The sequence below is a fragment of the Sinohyriopsis cumingii genome, chromosome 8, assembly GCF_028554795.1.
Source record: "Sinohyriopsis cumingii isolate HCF-2022 chromosome 8, ASM2855479v2, whole genome shotgun sequence".
Classification (NCBI taxonomy): domain Eukaryota; kingdom Metazoa; phylum Mollusca; class Bivalvia; order Unionida; family Unionidae; genus Sinohyriopsis; species Sinohyriopsis cumingii.
In genome coordinates this window covers 12,973,299-12,994,790 of record NC_142968.1, presented here as the reverse complement: position 1 = coordinate 12,994,790, position 21,492 = coordinate 12,973,299, and the positions used below count along the sequence as shown (strand labels likewise).

At 34.7% G+C, this 21,492-nt stretch overlaps 1 protein-coding gene across 1 annotated transcript in view; it reads left to right on the top strand.

Annotated features, from left to right (window-relative positions):
• Positions 1-21,492, top strand: part of LOC149792996 (centrosomal protein POC5-like) — a 38,672-nt gene that overhangs the window by 11,295 nt on the left and 5,885 nt on the right. The window contains exons 5-10 of the mRNA XM_089966859.1: positions 4,491-4,723; positions 8,849-8,919; positions 10,369-10,567; positions 11,761-11,940; positions 14,702-14,864; positions 20,158-20,351. Of these exons, the coding sequence (XP_089822985.1) occupies positions 4,491-4,723; positions 8,849-8,919; positions 10,369-10,567; positions 11,761-11,940; positions 14,702-14,864; positions 20,158-20,351 (1,040 nt within the window). The remainder of the gene's footprint in view (positions 1-4,490; positions 4,724-8,848; positions 8,920-10,368; positions 10,568-11,760; positions 11,941-14,701; positions 14,865-20,157; positions 20,352-21,492) is intronic.

Genomic DNA, 21,492 nt, shown 5'->3' with positions numbered 1-21,492 from the left:
ATACTGATTTTTGGATAAATTTTGTTTTAAGTTTGTTTCCCAAGTTCTCTTTATGCTAGTATCATCAAATTAGAACATTGTAAGCATCTCTGCTAGTACCACACCTTTTTAATAAAAGTTCCCTGTGACCTACATTTCACATTTTATGTTAAGTTTTTGAGGCTGAGGCTGTTGTTGCTTTCTATCTCGCTCCACAGCAAGTGATATTGATTGACATCCTCATCCCTCTGCACTTTCCTCTTTAGTTTCACTTGTATTGCTTCCTATTGACTTCTGTACTTATAATATTCAAGTCGGACAAGTAGAGTTGTTGTCAGTCTTGTCTCACCCATGGTAAAAATCTGTAAGACAAATGTCGAGCACACAATATATACAGGTGTAGTGCAGCACACATCCTACTTTTTAAACTTCGGAGTGTCTGTGCCCATTGCAGAGCTACACACTTTTACAGTGTAAAAGGTTGTATGTGGTCTGTACAGGTGAAGTATTAAAGCATTGCTATTAATACTTACAAAATGGATGCTGAAATATAAATTCTAATAAAAAGTTACCTGTAGGAAAGGCCAACTGACTGCCTATACAGTTAAAATCACTTATAGTAACTATGAAGTGGGCATTATAACTAAACAATGCATAGAAAACTTACCTGTGCATATCCAACTGGGGTAGGAACTATACAGTAATATGAATAAATTTTCTATAGTACACACAATACATGCAAATAAAATTGCACTGAAGGTCCATTGTTGACACTTATGAAGTGAACACTACAGTATCCAGAGTAAGGCAATGTTACCTGTAGAAAGACCTACTGATGGTCTATACAGGTAAAATAAGTCAAGCATCATATAAAGCTATGAAGTGTGCTCTATGATTAGATAATATAGAAGACTTTCCATATGCATCCAGACATAATGGAAATTATACAGCAATGTTATACAAATTTTCTATATCACACCAGACCTGCACCAATTAAATAGAGCTATAGCAATGTGAGAGAATGCCATTGTGACACGTGTAGGTATGTACCAAGGGTGCTTAAGTGTGTGGAGATGGCAAAGTAATAACACTGAAAAGACAGAAACTTTACTGTTGAAGAAAGATAAAAACAGAAAAGTTTGAAATTTCAAGATGGAGTATACTTCCACATGAAAATGAAACTTCTGCAACTTGCTGGTATGGAGAAAACTTCCAAAATGCATTTTGAGTCCTCTCTGTCTGTAGAGAGTTACTCAACATGAGCGAAAGTAGTAATTAAAGAATTCACAGAATTTGGTGCCAATTCTGATATCAAGAGATCACTCTCTAACTGACACCTAGATGGGCAGACAACTTTTAACATTTTTAAATGTTTTAGCCTGGGAGTGCTGGATTTGTGAGATAGTAGTAGTTCTCCTTAGGTATTATGTTTGGATACGTATTATTGAAGAAACATATTTTACTTGAAAACAATTGGTTTCTCAGGGTCTATTCATGATAGAATCATCAAACTAGAAGATTATATTAATCTGTTAGTACCAGATCCTTGCAACAAAGGGTCACATTGACTTATATTTCACATTACCAGCTTAGGTGAAGTTTATGTGTTTAGTTCATGAATAGATGTATCGATACCTGGAATCACAAAACTTGGTGATGTGATGCACATTAATGAGCACTACTGTTATGAGTCTATGTATGTTCTTAAAATTAGTAACAGAAAAGAGTGAAGACAACAAGCTTTGTAAACATTTATCAAATAATTTATTTCCCTAGAATACAAAGTGAAATTTGAGAAAAAAGAACTTACGGTATTGTGAATTAAATCCAGTTTGTAATCCAAGAATTAAAAATGCAAGTCCTAGTAATAAAATGTCATGAATAAGTTCTAAGCTTGAGTCCTGAAGAGATCTAAAATTGAAGGCGATCATGTCTCTAATAACCTATGAAGTGCAGATTTGTCAACAATCTCTTGTTGAATCACAGAAAATATTATTCCAGTGTTGAATTCAGTATAAATTCCAGTGAATGTCTTTGTCAAAGAATTTTTGTCACACCACTTTGGTATTTCCAGGGAAAATAATCACTTGAATTCACTTATTTGAATAAAATAAAATTCAGCCCAAACTGGACACAACATAATACAACTTAACATGTCGAGTGTTTTAAGCCCAACCTTTATCAAAACATCAGTTATATGACTAATTAAGACGCAAAACAGATTCCCGGATGAGGGTCAAAAGTTCATTCTTCTGGATAAAAAAGAAGTTTGTTACCTATAGTCCAGGTATGACCTTGACTTAACTTAATGATTCTTACTCTGAGAAAGATATTAAAAAAAAGCAACTAGATACATTGTTTCATTACCCATAGCATATAACAAAGTAAAACAAATATTAAAACCTAACAAATAAATTAAAGTAAATTAAATAGTCCTAACACTACTCATTCATTTCAGAACCAGGTTGTTATGACCCATATTTTACACTTAACCAGCTTGGTTTAAATTTGTGTCTGGTGTTCATTAATCAGGCTCTTTTCTTCCTAGATCAGAATAACTGATGATGAAATGCATCTTTGTTATATCCTTACAACAAACACTCATCATAATCTTTTATTAACTTTGGTTAAGTTTTGTGTTTTTAGCCCATGAGCACTTGCATTTTTGGCTTGTTTTACTATCCTTCCTATAATCTTGAAACTTGTTGACAAGATGCATCTTTATACGTTTTACATACTTATTGCAAAAAGAGGTCTCTGTTACTTAAATTTTCTGCATCAGTAACTTTGACATTTAGTGTTTCAAGTTCATTTATTGGGTGCTGTTTATGTTTCAGTAATGAAACTTGATAATTGGATGCATCTCTGTTAATTATATACCCTTGCAACCAAAATGACATCAGAGTGACCATTGAGATATCAGGTTTTATGATCCCATAGATTTCTCCATGCTATGTACCAGCATTCATAGCTTTCAGACCAGCACAGTGTGAATTAGGAAAAACTGTCTTTATTCAATGGTATGCATTTCATAGTAATCAGCATACATTGTATGTTGTGGTAAGTTACCCTCAGCAGGTTTACTGTACATGTCATGTGACTGAGCACATGTATTAGATGAGTGTACTGCATGCTGCACCCCTTTTGTACAAAGCCTCAGTTGTAGTGGCTAATCTAGGTAATTATTGATGCATGAACTATGCATGTACTACTGGCTGTCACTCATAGGTTACTCAAAAAAGCCTTTGACTTGATCCCAGTAAAATCTGGCTTTTGTGGGTGGAGAGCAGTAATAGCTTAATAAGCCTATGTTAAGAACATTGATTTGAAAGAAATAATGTAAACATGTTATTTTTTGCTTTTTATCAACTCAGCTTAAACTCTGATATCATAAAAAAAATATTATTTTTATTGTATTTTGTTTTTATGACATGTAGGTAGGTAAGTGGGTGGGTAACTAGGTAAGTATGTAGGTATTGCTGTTTGTAATATTCAACTTCTAATCCTGTCGAAAAGGAAAGCAGAAGATTTAAAATTTTCACCAGCAAAGAAAAGAAAAGAAAACTGGAAGGACAATTGTGCCATCTTGTTTAGATTTGTGAAACCATTTAGTAAAGGAGAAAGCCTTGCATTTTACAAATTGTGTAATTGTGATTCCGCTATTTGGCATGGAAGTGCCCATGACATCAAACATCATCAAAAAGCTAATAAACATCAGCTTGCTGCTTTGTCATAAACAACTGTCTGAATTTGCAATGTTTATAAATGTTTGAGAGAACCTTGATGTAATTTGGTTGATGTTTGCTTTACTAAATTGATTTTATGAATGAACCTTCCCCAGTTACTAGTGTTGCTAGCAATTTATTTTGCACTTTTTCCAGACAGTAAAATCACAAAGGATTGCTCATGTGCTAGAAGGAAAACAGTTTAGTAAAAAAAAACATTACACATATTTCAGATTATCATTGATAGAAGGTACATTGGAATCAGTAATGATTGGAGAAAAAAAACAAGGTGTGGAAAAGGTTCCTATAAACAGCCTGTATCTGAGTATGTGTTGTATTGTTGCCCCTTCTGAATGGAAACGGGTGCCCATTCAGAAGATGTAAGAGTGTAACACATGCATTCTTTGACATTAAATAATTAAGTTATTGTCCTACTGTACTGATGGTTGTAGATATTGTAAATAGTTACATAAGCATTAAAGTTTTAGAAATCAGTATTTGTTCCAGAAATGTATTTTTGTCATAAGCAGTCAGTATTTTTGTACTCTGTGGTTGGCAGCTGTGGCTAGGTACTTGTTGATTATACTCATATATAACTTTTTCATTAATTTAGCAAATTTAAAATTTGTGATTTTTTTAATGTGTAATGATATTTACTGTAATCTAAAAGATACTATAGAATTAACAAAAAAAAAACCAAAATGAATGAATTTTTTTTCTTATTTAATTTTTTTCTAAAGAAATTTGGAAGCTAATATATTGACTTTGATTAATTTTATCTTTCAGAATCACTACCTAAAGATTTTTTTGCAACTTGCCTCAAAGAGGAGATGAAGGGTCAAGAACGGAAATTTGCCGAAGAAAAGGAGTCATCGTCTTCAGTGTTATCTTTACCATCAGTGAAGGCTGTCACAACAGAGGAATATGAAAGAGTTTACTCAGGAACTATGGACCCTGATGTTGGCAAAATGGAAAATTTGCTGGACCAGTGGTGTTTAGATCTAAAAAGAAATGTTATGGTATTCTTTTACTTCCTGATTTTAATAGTATATTTTCAAGTGTAAAGTGGCTCATCTCATTCGAAGTGGTCACTCATTCGAAGTGGTCACTCATTTGTTAAATGTTCATTGTTAAATTAAGTTTTTCAGATTTTTCTGTAATGATAAATGTGCACTATAAATGTTATAAGTGTGTTTTTTTCTTTACCATTGTATATGGCAGCTTCCAGTTTATGTTATTTTCAGTTTTTCTTGTTGCATGCTTTGCAGTCTTCAGGTTAATGTTCTGTGAGTGTTTTTAATTTAGATACAGTGGGGAGACGTTGTGGCATGGAACGGGTTATGCATTCCAGCATACTGAAAACTTTTCCTTGCCATTTATGGCTTATGTACATGTTCATATTCTGGATCACTGGATTACAAACTTGAATTCCGCAGCTAAGTTGCATATCACCTAATCTTGTCAGTTAAGTTTAGCTCCCTTCCCCCCCACCCCCAATATTTGTCTCCATCTCCCAGGTGATGGATCCAAGTCTGTAATGATTGTCTACATCTGTGGATCAAGCAGGGCTTAGGTTTACAAAATGTTTATCATACTTTAGATTGACCTATCTAAATAAAGTTTACTTTGTCAATCATACTTTAGATTGGCTAAATAAAGTTTACTTTGTCAGTCATACTTTAGATTAACTAAATAAAGTTTACTTTGTAAATCTGATGCAGTATTTTTTAAAAATAGTGATTCATTATTGATCACTGCCAGAGGTCAGTTTAGGTTTTTTTAAATTTATTCTGAGAGCTCTTCTGTCAAGAAATGATATTCTAATTAAGCATAATAAGCAGATAATAGGCTTTCAGCTGAATTACATGGTGGTATTGAGAAGCCGTTTCATTGGCTGAAGGATGGTAAACTTCAGCACAGATTCACTCAGCTGAATTACATGGTGGTAATGAAAAGCTCTTTCATTGGCTGAAGTATGGTAAACTTCAGCACAGATTCACTCAGCTGAATTACATGGTGGTATTGAAAAGCTCTTTCCTTGGCTGAAGTATGGTAAACTCCAGCACAGATTCACTCAGCTGAGTTACATGGTGGTATTGAAAAGCTCTTTCATTGGCAGAAGTATGGTAAACTGATACCAATCCACCATTAGGAGTCCACAGAATAAGGAGTCCATGAGGAGCTTTATTCACCATTGTAAAGATGAGACCCAGCAACTTTCCATTTTTTGTTCATAAATATCTATTTCTCCTTTGAATACATTCCCCAGTGACATTGAAATTATAACATTAGGTCTGCTACCTCCTGAATTCAGCCCAACCAAAAGACAAAAAGTCATCTTTTCGGTTTATTTATATATTCAAATGGCACTAAATTTTGCCCATTGTCTTCCCTTGTTGTCATTTTCTTTGCTTCCCTTCCATGCACAATCTCATTAGGAATAAACCTAAATCCAAGTCTTCGTGTATGAAACTGTATCTGGACTAATAATGATTGAAGAATAGGTGGTATACATTATTTTTAATTATCTTATATTTTGTGAAGTTCATCACTTTCTCAAACTACTTGATGAGTTTAGATCGCACTGTACAGCATGCTATCATGTTGACACCACCCAACCCCTGTCAAATCAGGAGGACAACACCTTCCACCACTTCGACAGTGTGATATTTGGAGGAGATGAATGCAATTATGTTGCAGTCACAGTTGGATATGCCATTCTGTCAGTAACATGTGTCAACTGGTACGGCAGACAGCAACACAGTTGTTGCCAACTTAAGATTGAACTGCAGGTCAGACACATTCCCGGCAGACACCATGTTTTGGCTAATGTTCTGTTTGGACAGGGTCAGGTTTTTCATTGGATTTGGGCACTTTGGGGCCATCTGATGCCATTTTTTGCAGTAAGGTGGAACCATAAACTGCCCACCTTTGTTTCACCAGTCCTAGACCCAGAAGCTAAGGCCATAGATTTGTAGTAAATCAGTTGGTATTAGTTGTGGGCCTTTGCTTACCCCATCACCACCACCACCACCACTACTGGGCTTTGTACTGAAATTAATATAGAAAATGTGGCATCAGAATTGCAAGATAATTCTGATAAACCCTCTCAGATGGTACAAATCCTGGGTCAGTGGTCTACTTGAGCTAGCAATTGAATCACCCACATTACAGCCAGCCAACCTTCTCAGACAACCAAGATCTCTGGTGTTTCACCCCTGCCCAGACCATCTTCTCCTTCATGGTTGGTTTTTGTCAGAACACCTTGCAAGACAAAGAATTCAGACTTGCAATTGTGGAGAGAATCTTGAGAGCAAGAGACCCTCCACTCTAAAGGCTTGTGAGGGAAAGTGGCATGTTTTCATGGACTGGGGTAGAATCAGTACATTATTCCTTCAAGCACCTCAAACCCTCAGCTTGCAGGGTAATTGAGTTTCATGCCCATTCACTTGACCCAAAATATCTGACATGGCCAGGCTTTTTGGCCAAGAATCAGTTACCATCATTGGGCATTTGGAGAGTAGTGATCTGCCCCTCTCAGCTAAGTTGAAAGCAGCTGCGTTGCAAGATGTTGTCTTCACCGACAAGCACTACTTGAAGTGCACAGAGACAAGGTATAGCAAACGGAAAAGACTCTTTTTACCCATGAATTCAGAAAGCAGGATATCACCTCTCAAGTCATGTCTTCACGGCGTAAATGGGTTATACACTCATCATACTATGATTACTCAAAGATCAAAATTTTCAACTATAAGATTTAAATAATCATTTTAACCAGGTATAGAATTCACTGGTCACATGATCATTCACTGTTGCTTTAGCCAGGATAACAGGTTACTGTCTAGAAAGGGAATCCAATCTTCTTCCCTAAAAGGATAATCAAGGTATACAGATCATGTTCAGCATCCTTCAACCTACTGCCTATTCTTCTAATGGTAATTTAATCTGGGGAATGTATTCAAAGGAGAAAGCAAATTTTATAGTAAATTATGTTTCTTTGAGAAAATTTAAACAGTCATATTACTTGTAAACCCTCCCAACCACCCCACTATTGCCCAGCTTAAAACTAGTGACACCTAGCAGTGGCAAGGAGAGGTAATAAGCAGGTGTTACTGCCCTTTGTCTACATGACGTAGAAAAGACAGATTTTGTCTGTTTGTTTGGGCTGGATTCTGGAGGTAGCATGCTTATATTCCTGATGTTAATGTGATCAGTTATGTATTCTCTGAGAAACATAATTTACTATAAAATTTGCTTTTCCTGAAAATATACAAAATCTTTTTTAAATGACTATTCCAAGACTGTTTAACAGAATTTGATCAAATTTGACTCACAAAGGTGTTACTAAAATTAGAAAAAATTTAAATTTGACAAAATTTACTGAAAGCATCCTTGCTTGAAGGCTTTCTGGCTTTGTTCAGATCCATAAGATGGCTTCACTTACTTAAAATAAAGAAAAACCTGTAAACTCAAACCTTGCTGTGCAGATTTTAACCAAATATGACAATGCATTATGGTCCTTATGAAGTCTATATGTTATTAATACAGTCACTGTTGCTATAAAAACTAAAAGCAACAACATAGTGACTTTTGCACATAAAACTGCTCATCAGAGTTAGAATAAATCTGACAGAAAACATTGGGAACAATGATCAACTATGTAATATTGCTAATGTTGTTACTAAATATTGAGCAACCTTTAAGTGACTTCTCAAAAGCCAATAAATAAGAATTGACCAAATTTCATATAAAACATCTTAACTTAAGGCCTTTCAAGTTTGCACAAATGATGCTAATCCAATGTAGAGCATGGCTGCCATTCCTAAAAAAGGAAAACCATTATATGCCAGAAGTATAACTGAAGTAAGATTCATGTATTTGGTCAGCCAGGTGAGCAATTTCAGGGTCACTTGGGGCTCTTGTTTTGCTATATGAGCCCATGCATTTGCAAGTATTGTTTTATTTTTAGGACATTTTGAATTCATGTCTTCTGGAACCATTATTTACTTCAGTAAAGTCATATTTTGACTTCTGAAAAGAAAACAAAGCTGTGGTGGACTTTAGAGTTCATAAATTACTTAACATTATTTAATAAATTAAGTATCAGGATGAATCTCTGTTACATTTTATTTTCTTATTTACAGGCTGAGTTTAGTCAATCAAAAATCAGAATAGTTGAAACTGGAAGACAACAGCTTATCAAAGAACAAGAAAGGTTAGTGAGGTCTTAAAATGAGAAGTATTTATGGGCTATATATCCAAATATGACTTTTTCTGTCCATCAAGACATAAAGCACATAGCAAAACAAACATTTTTTTCTCTTTTCCCTTCCTTTCTTTCATTGCTATTTTCATTCATTCTTTCTGTTGTTCTCTTTCACAAGATTATTAGACATCTTTGAAATAAATATAAATCACTTAATTTCTGTAAAATATAAACAAAAATTTACAATTTGTTGTTTGTGAAGAATTTACATGCTGCTTGTACCAACCTAAATTTAGGTCATATTTTTACTGACAGGTGTCCATGCTTTACATTGTCATGATTGTAACACATTGTTCATAAAAGATACACACACAGAGGATTGTTGGACCAAGATCTGCTGTCACATTATCCAGTGGCAGATCTGGGTCTGCAGATTTTGCAGTTGGACTAAACTTACAAGGGAATAAATAAATATGGTATTCCTTTGTGTTGTTGAAGAACATAATGTTTCCAACCGGTTTAGAACAACTCATAGGTTCAAAAGTAGTTTCATCACATGACCTTCTTTAAAAAATTTAGCCTTGTACTCGTATGATAATTCCTGGAAGATTTTTACCCATAAACCTGTGTTCTTAATCAAGTACTGTGGATGCCTAGAGGGCATAAACTCTCTGCATTCCCAATTCCTTTGTCAGAATTTCCTCAAAACTTCTGTTTGAAATATAAAAGTTGACTTCTACTTCACAAACACTAATATGACTGTTCCTCACATATACTTCCACAGAATCGATTATATCTTAATGAAAGAGATGTCATTGGCCTACCTTTTTTATATCATCTTTAAGTCTTTCTACCGTCATTAAAATGTTTCATCCAACAGCTGATTTCAGATTCAGAAAGTGCTTTAGGTCCAGAAAAGAGCTTCCAACTCAGTTTGTATCTGTTTAAGGATTTTCCTAATTTTGTATAACTTTTATAATTACTCTCTCTTTGAAAATGGACTCATCTGCCATTTGGCCATCACACGATGTAGAGAAAGATGTCACTAAGCCTGTGATCTCATAAACTTAAGAATGATGTCATATCCAAAATTATGACGTTTTTTTTTGTTATAGATGGGAACATTTTTATAATGTTGGGCACAGACCTGCCGACTCTCACGATTAAGAACTGAATATTTAAAGTGTCTTAGCTTTTCATAATTGTTGTTAGTGGCCCACAATGAATATGGTGGTTTCATGCAGTGCTGTCCTTGTCTACCCATATGCCCATTCTTCCAGTAAAGTTTTGGGGTTTGGTTAGTTTCTCTGGTGTGGTCATGGTCATTCATGTTTAATGAACTTACGTTTGGTCTTAGAATATCAGTGACCAGACCCCATATAGGGACCCTTCAGAATATTTAGCAAAATACCTCTATGATTGTGCATATGTTGATCAATGTTTTTTTTAATATTTCAGACATGCGTCAGAGAAGACACAACTTTTGAATGAGATTGACTCATTAAAGGAACTACTTCACACTTATGAGCAGTCTATTGAGCGCAAAGATCAAGTCATCTCTAACCTAACAAATGCCATGCAGAAACAAAGAGAGAAGTTTGATATGTTGAAAAAGTTTAACGAGTGGAAGATCAAACACAATGATATTAAGCGAGAGGTAAGTGAGATTTGATGTCGAGGATATTATTTCACATGAAATGTGCTAAAGGGTCCCTGGATGGCTGACTGCTTGTCTAAGGTCTTTAAAGATCACCATCATCTCATTTCTGTCCTTCTCAAATTCAGCCAATGTGGGTATGTGAGAAAGCTTGCCAGTAGATCAGTGGTTTTTCTGGGCTTTTCACGGGTTCTTCCTCCACCAAATATACTGGCTGCCATGTATAGCCTATCATATGCTGAAAAATGGCATTAAACCCATAACAATAACAATTAAAGGAGCTGGAATAGGTTTTTACATGCCCACCATGAGGAGGAGTGTGTTATGTTTTGATATCCAGCTGTCCTTCCGTTTGTACATATGTTACCAATTTTATTTCCAGACAGTGACTTTAGTTTTCCACTATATACAGGTATTATATTTCAACCCAGTTTAAAAATTCCTCTCTCCATCAAGTTTTAATTGGCTTTGTCATTCAAGTTGAAAGAGTCCATTTCCCATCAAATTTTAATTGGTTTTCTCAATCTAGTTGAAAGAGTCCATTCCCCATCAAATTTTAATTGGTTTTGTCAATCAAGTTGAAAGAGTCCATTCCCCATCAAATTTTATTTGGTTTTCTCAATCTAGTTTAAAGAGTCCATTTTCAATCAACTTTAGTTGGTTTTCTCAATCTAGTTTAAAGAGTCCATTCTCCATCAAATTTCATTTTATCTGATCAGTCTAGTTGAAAGAGTCCACACCCCATCAAATTTTAATTGGTTTTGTCAATCTAGTTGAAAGAATCCATTCCCCATCAAATTTCAATTGTTTTGTCAATTTTGTTTAAAGAGTCCATTCTCCATCAAATTTTAATTAATTTTGTCAATCTAGTTTAAAGAATCCATTCCCCATCAAATTGTAATCAGTTTGGTCAATACAATTTTTATTAACCCAACAATCCATATGTAGTTAAAAAGAAAAGCTTTTTAACTCCTCCACATCCCCATACATATTTGTCTTTGACATTGCACCAAATAAAGCAATATTTTCACAATTGCAAATAAACACTTAGAGCTTCAAAATTTAATAAACAGATGATTTTTTAGATTTATTTACTAGCTAGAATTTCTCAGAATTTTGACATTGTACTTCTGAAAGAGAAATATACCGCTTTATCAGTATGAATTTTTTCACAGGCATACATTATATTTCAGGGCTTTGCCAGCAACCTTGCCAGACAGTTTTATCGCCGAAAACTATCACAGAAGGTGTGGGATGCATGGCATTCAGTAATAGAAAATAAATGGCACCAACGTGTAGAGAAGGCCTGTCAAACCAAGGCACAAGAAGTTTGCATGCAGCTCACCAATGACTATGAAAACAAAATTGCTTCTGTAAGACATTTTCTATTGACAAATATCTATTTGATAGATACATGTATATTTATTGCAGTTGCAACAAAAATTATGGAAACCTGATATCATAGCATCTGTTACAGTAATGAATATGCAGGCTTTTTTTCAATTGTATTTTTAGGTACCTTTGTTGCATTATGCAATATTTGTTCTTCTGTGCCTATATCATAAAAAGTATACCTATGTCATTATGGAGGGGGGTATGTCAATATGGAGGGGGTATGTACTAGAGCTGGGTACCACAAAAGTTTTTGTGCCACAGTATTTCTTAAGATACCATGATATGTACATTGGTATACTGCAAGTTTAATGTTTTAGGACAGGATCTGACATTTAAAAAAAAGGTATTGATCTGTCAATAGATGGAAAATTTATTTTGCTCTTATTTACAGCAAACAAACACCATATTATATCCATTATGTTACTTTCTTTAAAATTTTAGTTATCTTGAGATAAAAGAAAACAGATCTCAGCTACACAGACAATTGCAGATTCACCCCACTCCTCCAAAAATTAATAGGTTGGTTTCTTATAGTAGTTGAATTTGCTGTGTGTATGTTGATTGTTGTACAAGTTGTTCTATAAACACTGTTCTGTCAGTTATAATCTAGTTGAAATATGGTCTTAATGTGGAAATGAAAATATTGACAAATTACTCTTTGTGCAATTTTTGTAAGAGGTAATGCCCATCATAACATGCAGCAAATGCTAAATCTTTTGAACATAACTGGTTTCAGATTTTTCATGACTGGTTTCATACTTTTCACGAATGGTTTCACATTTTTCATGAATGGTTTCACATTTTGTATTGCATTGCCATGAATCTTGATATGTATTTTCAGCATAATCGGAAGATACTCCTTTCGACAGATCACATTGATCTTTTAATTTCTGATTTATTGCATTTTTGTGTCATCTGGCTGAATACAATGTATGGGAGAAACTTTTGAATACAAAATTGTTCCACAATTTTCAATGGATCACCATAAAACTTTGCACACATTGTCATCATCTGAGGACATATTGACAAATGTCTGTTCTTGTGCCCTTATTGCCCTTTTTGCCTTGTTGCCAAATGCACTGTATGAGAGTATCATATTGATGCAACTAATCCTTTGGTTTTTGATGGATCACTGTGAAACCTGTCATCATCTGAAGATTCGTATTTCAAGATATAAGTGTTGCGACTTTTGGCAGAGTTTTTTTCTTCTTGTGTTAAGAGTCTATGCTCTTAAAATAAGTAACAGAAAAGACTGAAAGACAGCAAGCTTTGTAAAATTTAACAAATAATCTATTTCCCTGAATACAAAGTAAAAATCAGAAAAAATTAACTTACGGATTGCAAATGGAATCCCAAAATAATCCAAGAATTATAGACACAATAATAATAAAAGGTCCTGAATAAAACTCATTTCAAGTCCCAAAGAGATCTAAAACTGAAGGCAATGACATGTCTGTTATAGCCTATGAAGGGCTGATATATCAACATTCTCGTGTTGAATCACAGAAATATTTTCCAGGTTTCAGCATAAATTCAATGAATGTCTTTATCCAAGAATTTTATCAGAGCACTTTTGTATTTCCAGAGAAAATAATCACTTGAATTCAATAATTTGAAGAAAACAAAATTCAGCCCAAACTGGTCACAACATAATACAACTTGAAGGTGCTAGATGTTCAAGCATGATTGGTAAAATCATCACAGTCATAAGATTATATAGTTCTCTGCTTGACCTCAGGTCATAATTAGCATGGTCTAAAACAATCATTATCTGATGGGAAAAAAACTTCTGGAATGATCTAATGAGCCTTGTTTATTTACAACACAGTAACCTATAAAATTCACTTGGGAATCTCCAAAACCCTGACCCAAATCAACAGATTTACTCCTTGTTCACCTGAATAATAATCCTGATAATAAGCTCATACACATAGAGAATAATGAAGCTATTATTAGCTGTTTACATGTATGAAATAAACAAAAGTCATTCAGGTCAAGCAGAAATGAACTCAGTTTTGGATAAGGTCAAGTCCAGCGTACAGTGTTATATTACAATAGCATGTAATGAAAAAGAAATTAAACAAACAAACAAACAATTAAATTAAATATACATAACACTTTAAACTGAATGTAATATATTACAGAAGATTGTGAAATCAACTTGTATCTCAGTTTACAATGCATTTCTCAGAAACTTGGTACATGTTGTGGCCATTATCCAAATCAGATGCACATATCAACAAATCCCTGTTCTCACAATTTGTGGTGGAGTTATTGCCCATTTGGTTCTGCAGCTGAATACATCGTAAAATAGAATCTTCTGAATGTGATTTGTCTAACAGTTTATTGTCAATAGCTTTGAAACTTGTCGCATATTATTGTCATTATCTAATGATGTACATATTGAGAAATCTTCTTGCTCCCACAACTGTTTTAAGTTACTTTTCCTTGTTGACTTATGCAATAGTTGTTTTTGAATGCATCTACTCTTACAGTTTGTGAATATTATGGTCGTCATCAGAAGGTATACATTTTGACCAGTCATTATACTCAGATATTTTCACAAGAGTTGTACACCTTTGTTGACTATAGTCTCATCTCCATAATGGGATAGGGGCATGTGAAATTGTTAGGAGCAAAGGTCAAAGATTGGGCTCATTGTATCACTACATAGGGAGGATACTACCTTAATTGATCTCTTATCCTAATGTAATATGGGAGTATTTTTTTTATTTATAGCTAAATGAAGCATTAGAGGCAGCCAGACATGAGGTGATCAGATTACACCAGGAACGAGACCATTATGAGGAAGCCATGAAGAAGGCTTTTATGCGTGGTGTTTGTGCGCTCAACCTGGAAGCCATGTCAATGTTTCAGAATGGAGAGGATCATCTTGGTGAAGGTGTGTACATACTTCATGATATAATCTTTGAAACCAAATATATGTAGCAAAACAACTCATTCCTCAGTTTTTGTCAGTTTATAAAAAGATCTCCATTATTTTGCCCTATTAAGACCATGGTAATGCACAGCATTACCCTTGTGCATTCATCAGTCTGTCAGGTAATGTGAAACCCCATGACTAAGTTTTAAGTAATTTAAGACACTGATGAGGCATCTATTTTCCATGAATAGATTTCTTGTTTTTAGCAAGTTACTTCAGCTTTATTATACATATGTTGGGCAAGTTCATTATACATATGTTGGGCAAGTTTATTATGCATACGTTGGGCAAGTTTATTATACACATGTTATGCAAGTTTTAAACTGGTACACTTTACTCTTGATGGCTCAGAAATTGGCATGTAAATGGAGTAAACTGGAGAAATAGAGGAAAATACTGAACCTGCAAAAGTGAGCACTTAACCTGCCATGTGCTGGAACTGGGTATTGGAGAAAGGTAATCCAAGTTGGCCTGGGCAGGTGCTGAACCTGTCAACCTTGGATTCAAAGTCAGAGACTCTACCAGCTGAGCTGCAGTGCTCCCAATAATAAGCAGAACACTTAAAGTATATTACTACTTTTAAAATGTGTGTAATATTTACCTAAATGCAAACAGCATAGACTCAGATCTGCAGACATATAATTTGATGGCTGTTATGACTTGATGGTCTTAAACTAGGAAACAAAAAAAAACCAACAAAAAACCAACAAGTTTAGTAGAATTCAACAAATAATTTCTTTCCCTAGAATACAAAGTGAAAAATTTAAAAGGAACTTATAGTATTGTGAATTAAATCCCATATAGTCATAAAAGTTCTATCACATGTCCAAAATTATAGTGTTCTGAATGAATTCCAGTGGTGCATCAAATAAGTTTCAATCTTGACTGTGTTGATGTGCCAACAGTCTTGAATTATCACAGTGATATAATCCAAAATGTCATTGAAAATGAATTTATAATAATCCCTGAATAATGTTTTATTCCAAAAGTCAATAAGCACATTGTGATTCAAATGAAAAATTTAATTAAATAAATTCTGTAACAGAACAAAACTAAAATGATTCCACTAGACAGATGTTATAACTGGAATGAATAATTTTGATGTAAACAAGCTTACATCCCATTTGACCTATGCCACAATAAGAGTTTTTGAAAACACTCCATCATCTTAATGGAAAGTTACCCCGAGCTGTCAACAAGATCAAGTCTGTTTACTTAAATTTTAGTAAATCAACCTGACCAACATCAGGTAGACCATATATTTTCCAAGGGAAAAACCAATGTCCTGAACTCAAACTCCAAGTAAACATGTTGCTTACAAATGATCATTATCTTAAAATGTAATCCACATTGTTGGACAAAAATTAGCTGTGTTGTGTTGTTCACAAGTGATCATTACAGTCTTTATTTATGGACAAAAGTTAAGCACACAATGTAGATATACATAAGAATGACATAGACCTAGATCATCTGACACATAATTTGATGGCAGAAACCCAGATCTGTAGAAACATAATATGGAAACATTGAACAATATCTACAGTCACATAATATGGAAACATAGACCCTGATCTACATTCAAATAATATTGAAACATAGACCCAGATCTACAGTCACATAATATGGAACATAGACCCAGATCTACAATCACACAATATGGAAACATAGACCCAGATCAAAAACTCTAAACACAAACATGAACACATTGATGTTTTGACAGAAGATACTACTTTCTATAGGCATCTAACATACATGTACATTTCATACATGTACTTGCTTGTGTTCATCTCTATCACTCAGGACAGTGAGAACACCTCACCTGTTATAATGTCCATTGCCATGTGCTCATCTCTAGCAATCAGGGCAGTGAGAACAGTTCACATATTATAATGTCCATTGCCATGTGCTCATCTCTAGCAATCAGGACATTGAGAACACCTGAACCATTATAATGTCCATTGCCATGTGCTCAACTCTAGCAATCAGGACAGTGAGAACAGTTCACATATTATAATGTCCATTGCCATGTGCTCATCTCTAGCAATCAGGGCAGTGAGAACACCTCACCCATTATAATGTCCATTGCCATGTGCTCATCTCTAGCAATCAGGGCAGTGAGAACACCTCACCTGTTATAATGTCCATTGCCATGTGCTCATCTATAGCAATCAGGACAGTGAGAACACCTCACCCATTATAATGTCCATTGCCATGTGCTCATCTCTAGCAATCAGGGCAGTGAGAACACCTCACCCGTTATAATGTCCATTGCCATGTGCTCATCTATAGCAATCAGGACAGTGAGAACACCTCACCCATTATAATGTCCATTGTCATGTGCTCATCAGTAGCAATCAGGACAGTGAGAACACCTCACCCATTATAATGTCCATTGCCATGTGCTCATCTCTAGCAATCAGGGCAGTGAGAACACCTCACCCATTATAATGTCCATTGCAATGTGCTCATCTATAGCAATCAGGACAGTGAGAACAGTTCACATATTATAATGTCCATTGCCATGTGCTCATCTCTAGCAATCAGGGCAGTGAGAACACCTCAACCATTATAATGTCCATTGTCTTGTGGTCCTTGAAAGCTACTTCACAGTATCACAATAGTGCCATTTTCTTTAAACAGAACCAACGTTTGTCACCTGACATTTGTATGGATGTTTATTTTCTTTTCTGATTGTGTTTTGGGGCATTCTTTAGTTAAATTCCTAACGACTTTGAGTATTGGGATGAGGGTAACTAAATACAAAATTGGCACATGAAGGAAGTCAACTCATAGGTAACTAAGCATAGAATTGGCACATGAAGGAAGTCGTCCCATGGGTAACTAAACACATAATTGGCACATGAAGGAAGTTGTCCCATGGGTAACTAAACATAGAATTGGAACATGAAGGATGTCGTCCCATGGGTAACTAAACACAGTATTGGCACAGGAATGAATTCAACCCATGGGCAACTAAATACAAAAATGGCACATGAAGGAAGTTGACCCATGGGTAACTAAATACAGAATTGGCACATGAAGGAAGTCAACCTATGGTGAACTAAATACAGAATTGGCACATGAAGGAAATCAACCCACAACAACAACAACAACAAAAAAGATTATAGTAATATTTTATTAATGGGGTCAGAGAGATAAGGAATGCTTACCTTGATCATTTTAAATTGCATTTATTATGTCAATTGGTTTTGTATACTGCATTCGAGCCATAAGCAAATCCTGAAAAACAAAATCAGATAATATTAGTTAATGGGAATCACACCCATACAGATTGGAAGATAATAATGGGAATCACACCCATACAGGCTATGAGATAATAATGGGAATCATACCCATACAGGCTATGAGATAATAATGGGAATCACACCCATACAGGCTATGAGGTAATAATAGGAATCAGACCCATACAGGCTATGATACAATAATGGGAATCAGATCTGTACTGGCTATGAGATAATAATGGGAATCAGACCCATACAGGCTATGAAATAATAATGGGAATCACACATGTACAGGCTATGCGATAATAATGGGAATCACACCCATACAGACTATGAGACCATAATGGGAATCACACCTGTACAGGATGCGAGATAATAATGGGAATCAGACCCATACGGACTATGTGATAATGATGGGAATCATACCTGTACAGGCTAAGATAATAATGGGAATCACACCTGTATAGACTACGAGATAATAATGGGAATCACACCTGTACAGGCTACAAGATAACAATGGGAATCAGTCCCATACGAGCTCTGAGATAATAATGGGAATCACACCTTTACAGGCTATGAGATAATAATGGGAATCGGACCCATATGGGCTATGAGATAATGATGGGAATCACACGTGTACAGGCTAAGATAAAAATGGGAATCACAGCTGTACATGCTACAAGATATTAATGGGAATCACACCCGTACAAGCTACAAGATAATAATGGGAATCAGACCCATACGGACTATGAGATAATAATGGGAATCACACCTATATGGGCCATGAAATGATAGAAATCAGATAGGAACCCCAGTTAGCATATAATGTTTGTTAGCATCATTATTCATTTGTTTTAGTTTGAGATGGTGACAAATAGCTGATCTATTTTTTTTTTAAACAAATAGAAAATGGATTTTATTTTCCAACCTCAACTCTGGTGCAAAGTCATTTAACCATGATTAAGCAGCCTCTTTAAAAAAAAGACCCTGGATTCATGTGTGTGTGTAAACGTCATAATAAACATTTTTTTGAGAAATTTCACACCTGAGAGTTTGTTGATTTTTCTGTATATGTTAATTGTTTCATCTAACATTATTAAAAGTGGTATATGCCATTTCAGGGTTTAGTATTTTTTACATGTGTAAGAGAAAACAGTTTTTTCCATATCAGTTTGAAACTCAATGGAATTTAACTCTGTTTATTTGAAATTCGTGGTTTGGGGGATTTGAGCCACATACTACTAAAGATAATTTGGCATATTTTGGTATTCATAATCAACCATCCTTAATTTCAGAGTAATTTAATATAAAGTAAATCTGAGTTAAAAAATTTATGGGGAAATAAATACATTAATATGGCATGAATTTTTTCCAACAAGAAGATCATTTCATGATTATATTGACTACTGAATATACTGGAACTTGCATGATAAATGCACTGTACATTTTTATTAGCAAATAGATTTGTATTAATCTGTCATTAGGTTTTTTGTTTCATTCCCAACATTCTGGTACCCATTTATCCCCCCCCCCAAAAAAGAAACCAGTGCCTGTCCAATTGTGTGACAAGGGATTGATAGCTACTTTATGAATTATCCACAAGGAAAGATGCATGATTGGAGGAGGAAAACACCATTAAAAGTGATCCTGGATTTGAATTACATACTTGAGGAAGAGAGAGGGGTCACAAAATAATCTCAATCTTATCACTGGCCAAAATCTTCCCTTGTTATATGATGCCCTTTGTATAAAGGGCTGATTAATCTCAAAGATATCTTGTTATATGATGTCCCTTGTGTAAAGGGATGAATTGATGTTAAAGATCAGAGCACATGTAGTTTGTTCAACAGAAATTTAGGAATGAAGAGTTGCAATCAACAGAAAACTAGTTTATAAAAAGATTCCCATTAGATAATTTTCCATATTACTTCTAGGAAGAAAAAATTCACCTGAGGTGAACAATTTTAGTTTTCATCATTATTTTGTTTAAAAATTACATTAATTTACAGATGGTGGAAAAAATGGTCAAGAAGGTATATCCGAAAATCTGCAGAGCAGTCTACCTGAGAAAGATTATGTGCCTCCAAAAACTATACCTCATGAACCATTCTACTCGACAAAGTCTGGTCAGGCAAAGATAATAACAACTCAGGGATCAAGATCGACTACAACAACAACCACTGTTACACAAGTCAGATCTCAGGTGAGTCACATTGCAATTTTCAAAACAAGATGAACAAGAAAAAGTTTGACCATGTATTGATAATATTCATCTTAAGCTCCTATTTTGGACTTTTTTCTCTCTCCTTTATGCGACTTATTTATCTCTTTTTAGATGTCTTTTTTATGTTGCTGGCACCATTATCAATAGTGTTAAGATACGGTGTTAAGGTTTTGTTGAACTCTTTGAAATCATTTCCTGCTTTTTTATTATCATAGTATGCATTGTATGATCTTTTTTGATGCAGATAGATATTTGTTTTATGTGACCTTTGTTGCTGGCATGATAAAGTGTTCTAAAAAACCAATGTTCTGGGTATTTTAAAAGTGAACTTTCAACCAGATCTCATCACTTTTTTAACTCATGGAATACAATTTTTTTTTAGTTTCTTATTGCTGGCATAATTTTTGAAGAATGAGTATTTTTCATGGACGCAAAGCTCTTTTTGGATCATTTTTGTTATTAATTTGGCAGTGTATGTCATATGTTCTCTGATATGGCAGTAATTTACATAATCAAAAGTTTTTGATTGATCCAGGTGGCCCAGTGATCTAAGGTACTTGCCTTTACAGATCACTCACAGAACATATCTGTGTCTGCTTGAATCTGAGTCTCTGTTTGGCCATTGTGGGTATGTGAGAAAGCTTGCCAGTAGTTTCCTGTGGATCATTGGTTCTTCCTCTACTAGATATACTGACTGCCATGTATTGCCTATAATGTACTGAAAAATGGTGTTGAATCGCAAAAGTCATATGTTTTACGATATTGCCAGTAGTTTACATTATCATGTGTTTTGTGATAAGGCAATAGTTTACATTAGTTGCATCTAACCTTGGGGAGGGGGGGGGGCAAAACATAAAATGCATAAAGTCACAGGCAGCATAAGCAAGAACGGTTTCTTATTACTAATTGTACATATTATTTAAGCTGCATATTGTTGAAGGGACATGGCCATGGACAACATAATATGATGTATTGGGCCACATGCAGGCTGTGGGTTGGACATAGCTGGTGTATATATTGTGTGATATGGCAGTAGCTGACATCATGTTTTGTGATATGGAAGTAATTTACATCCCGTTTTGTGATAGGGAAGTAATTTACATTATGTTTTGTGATATGG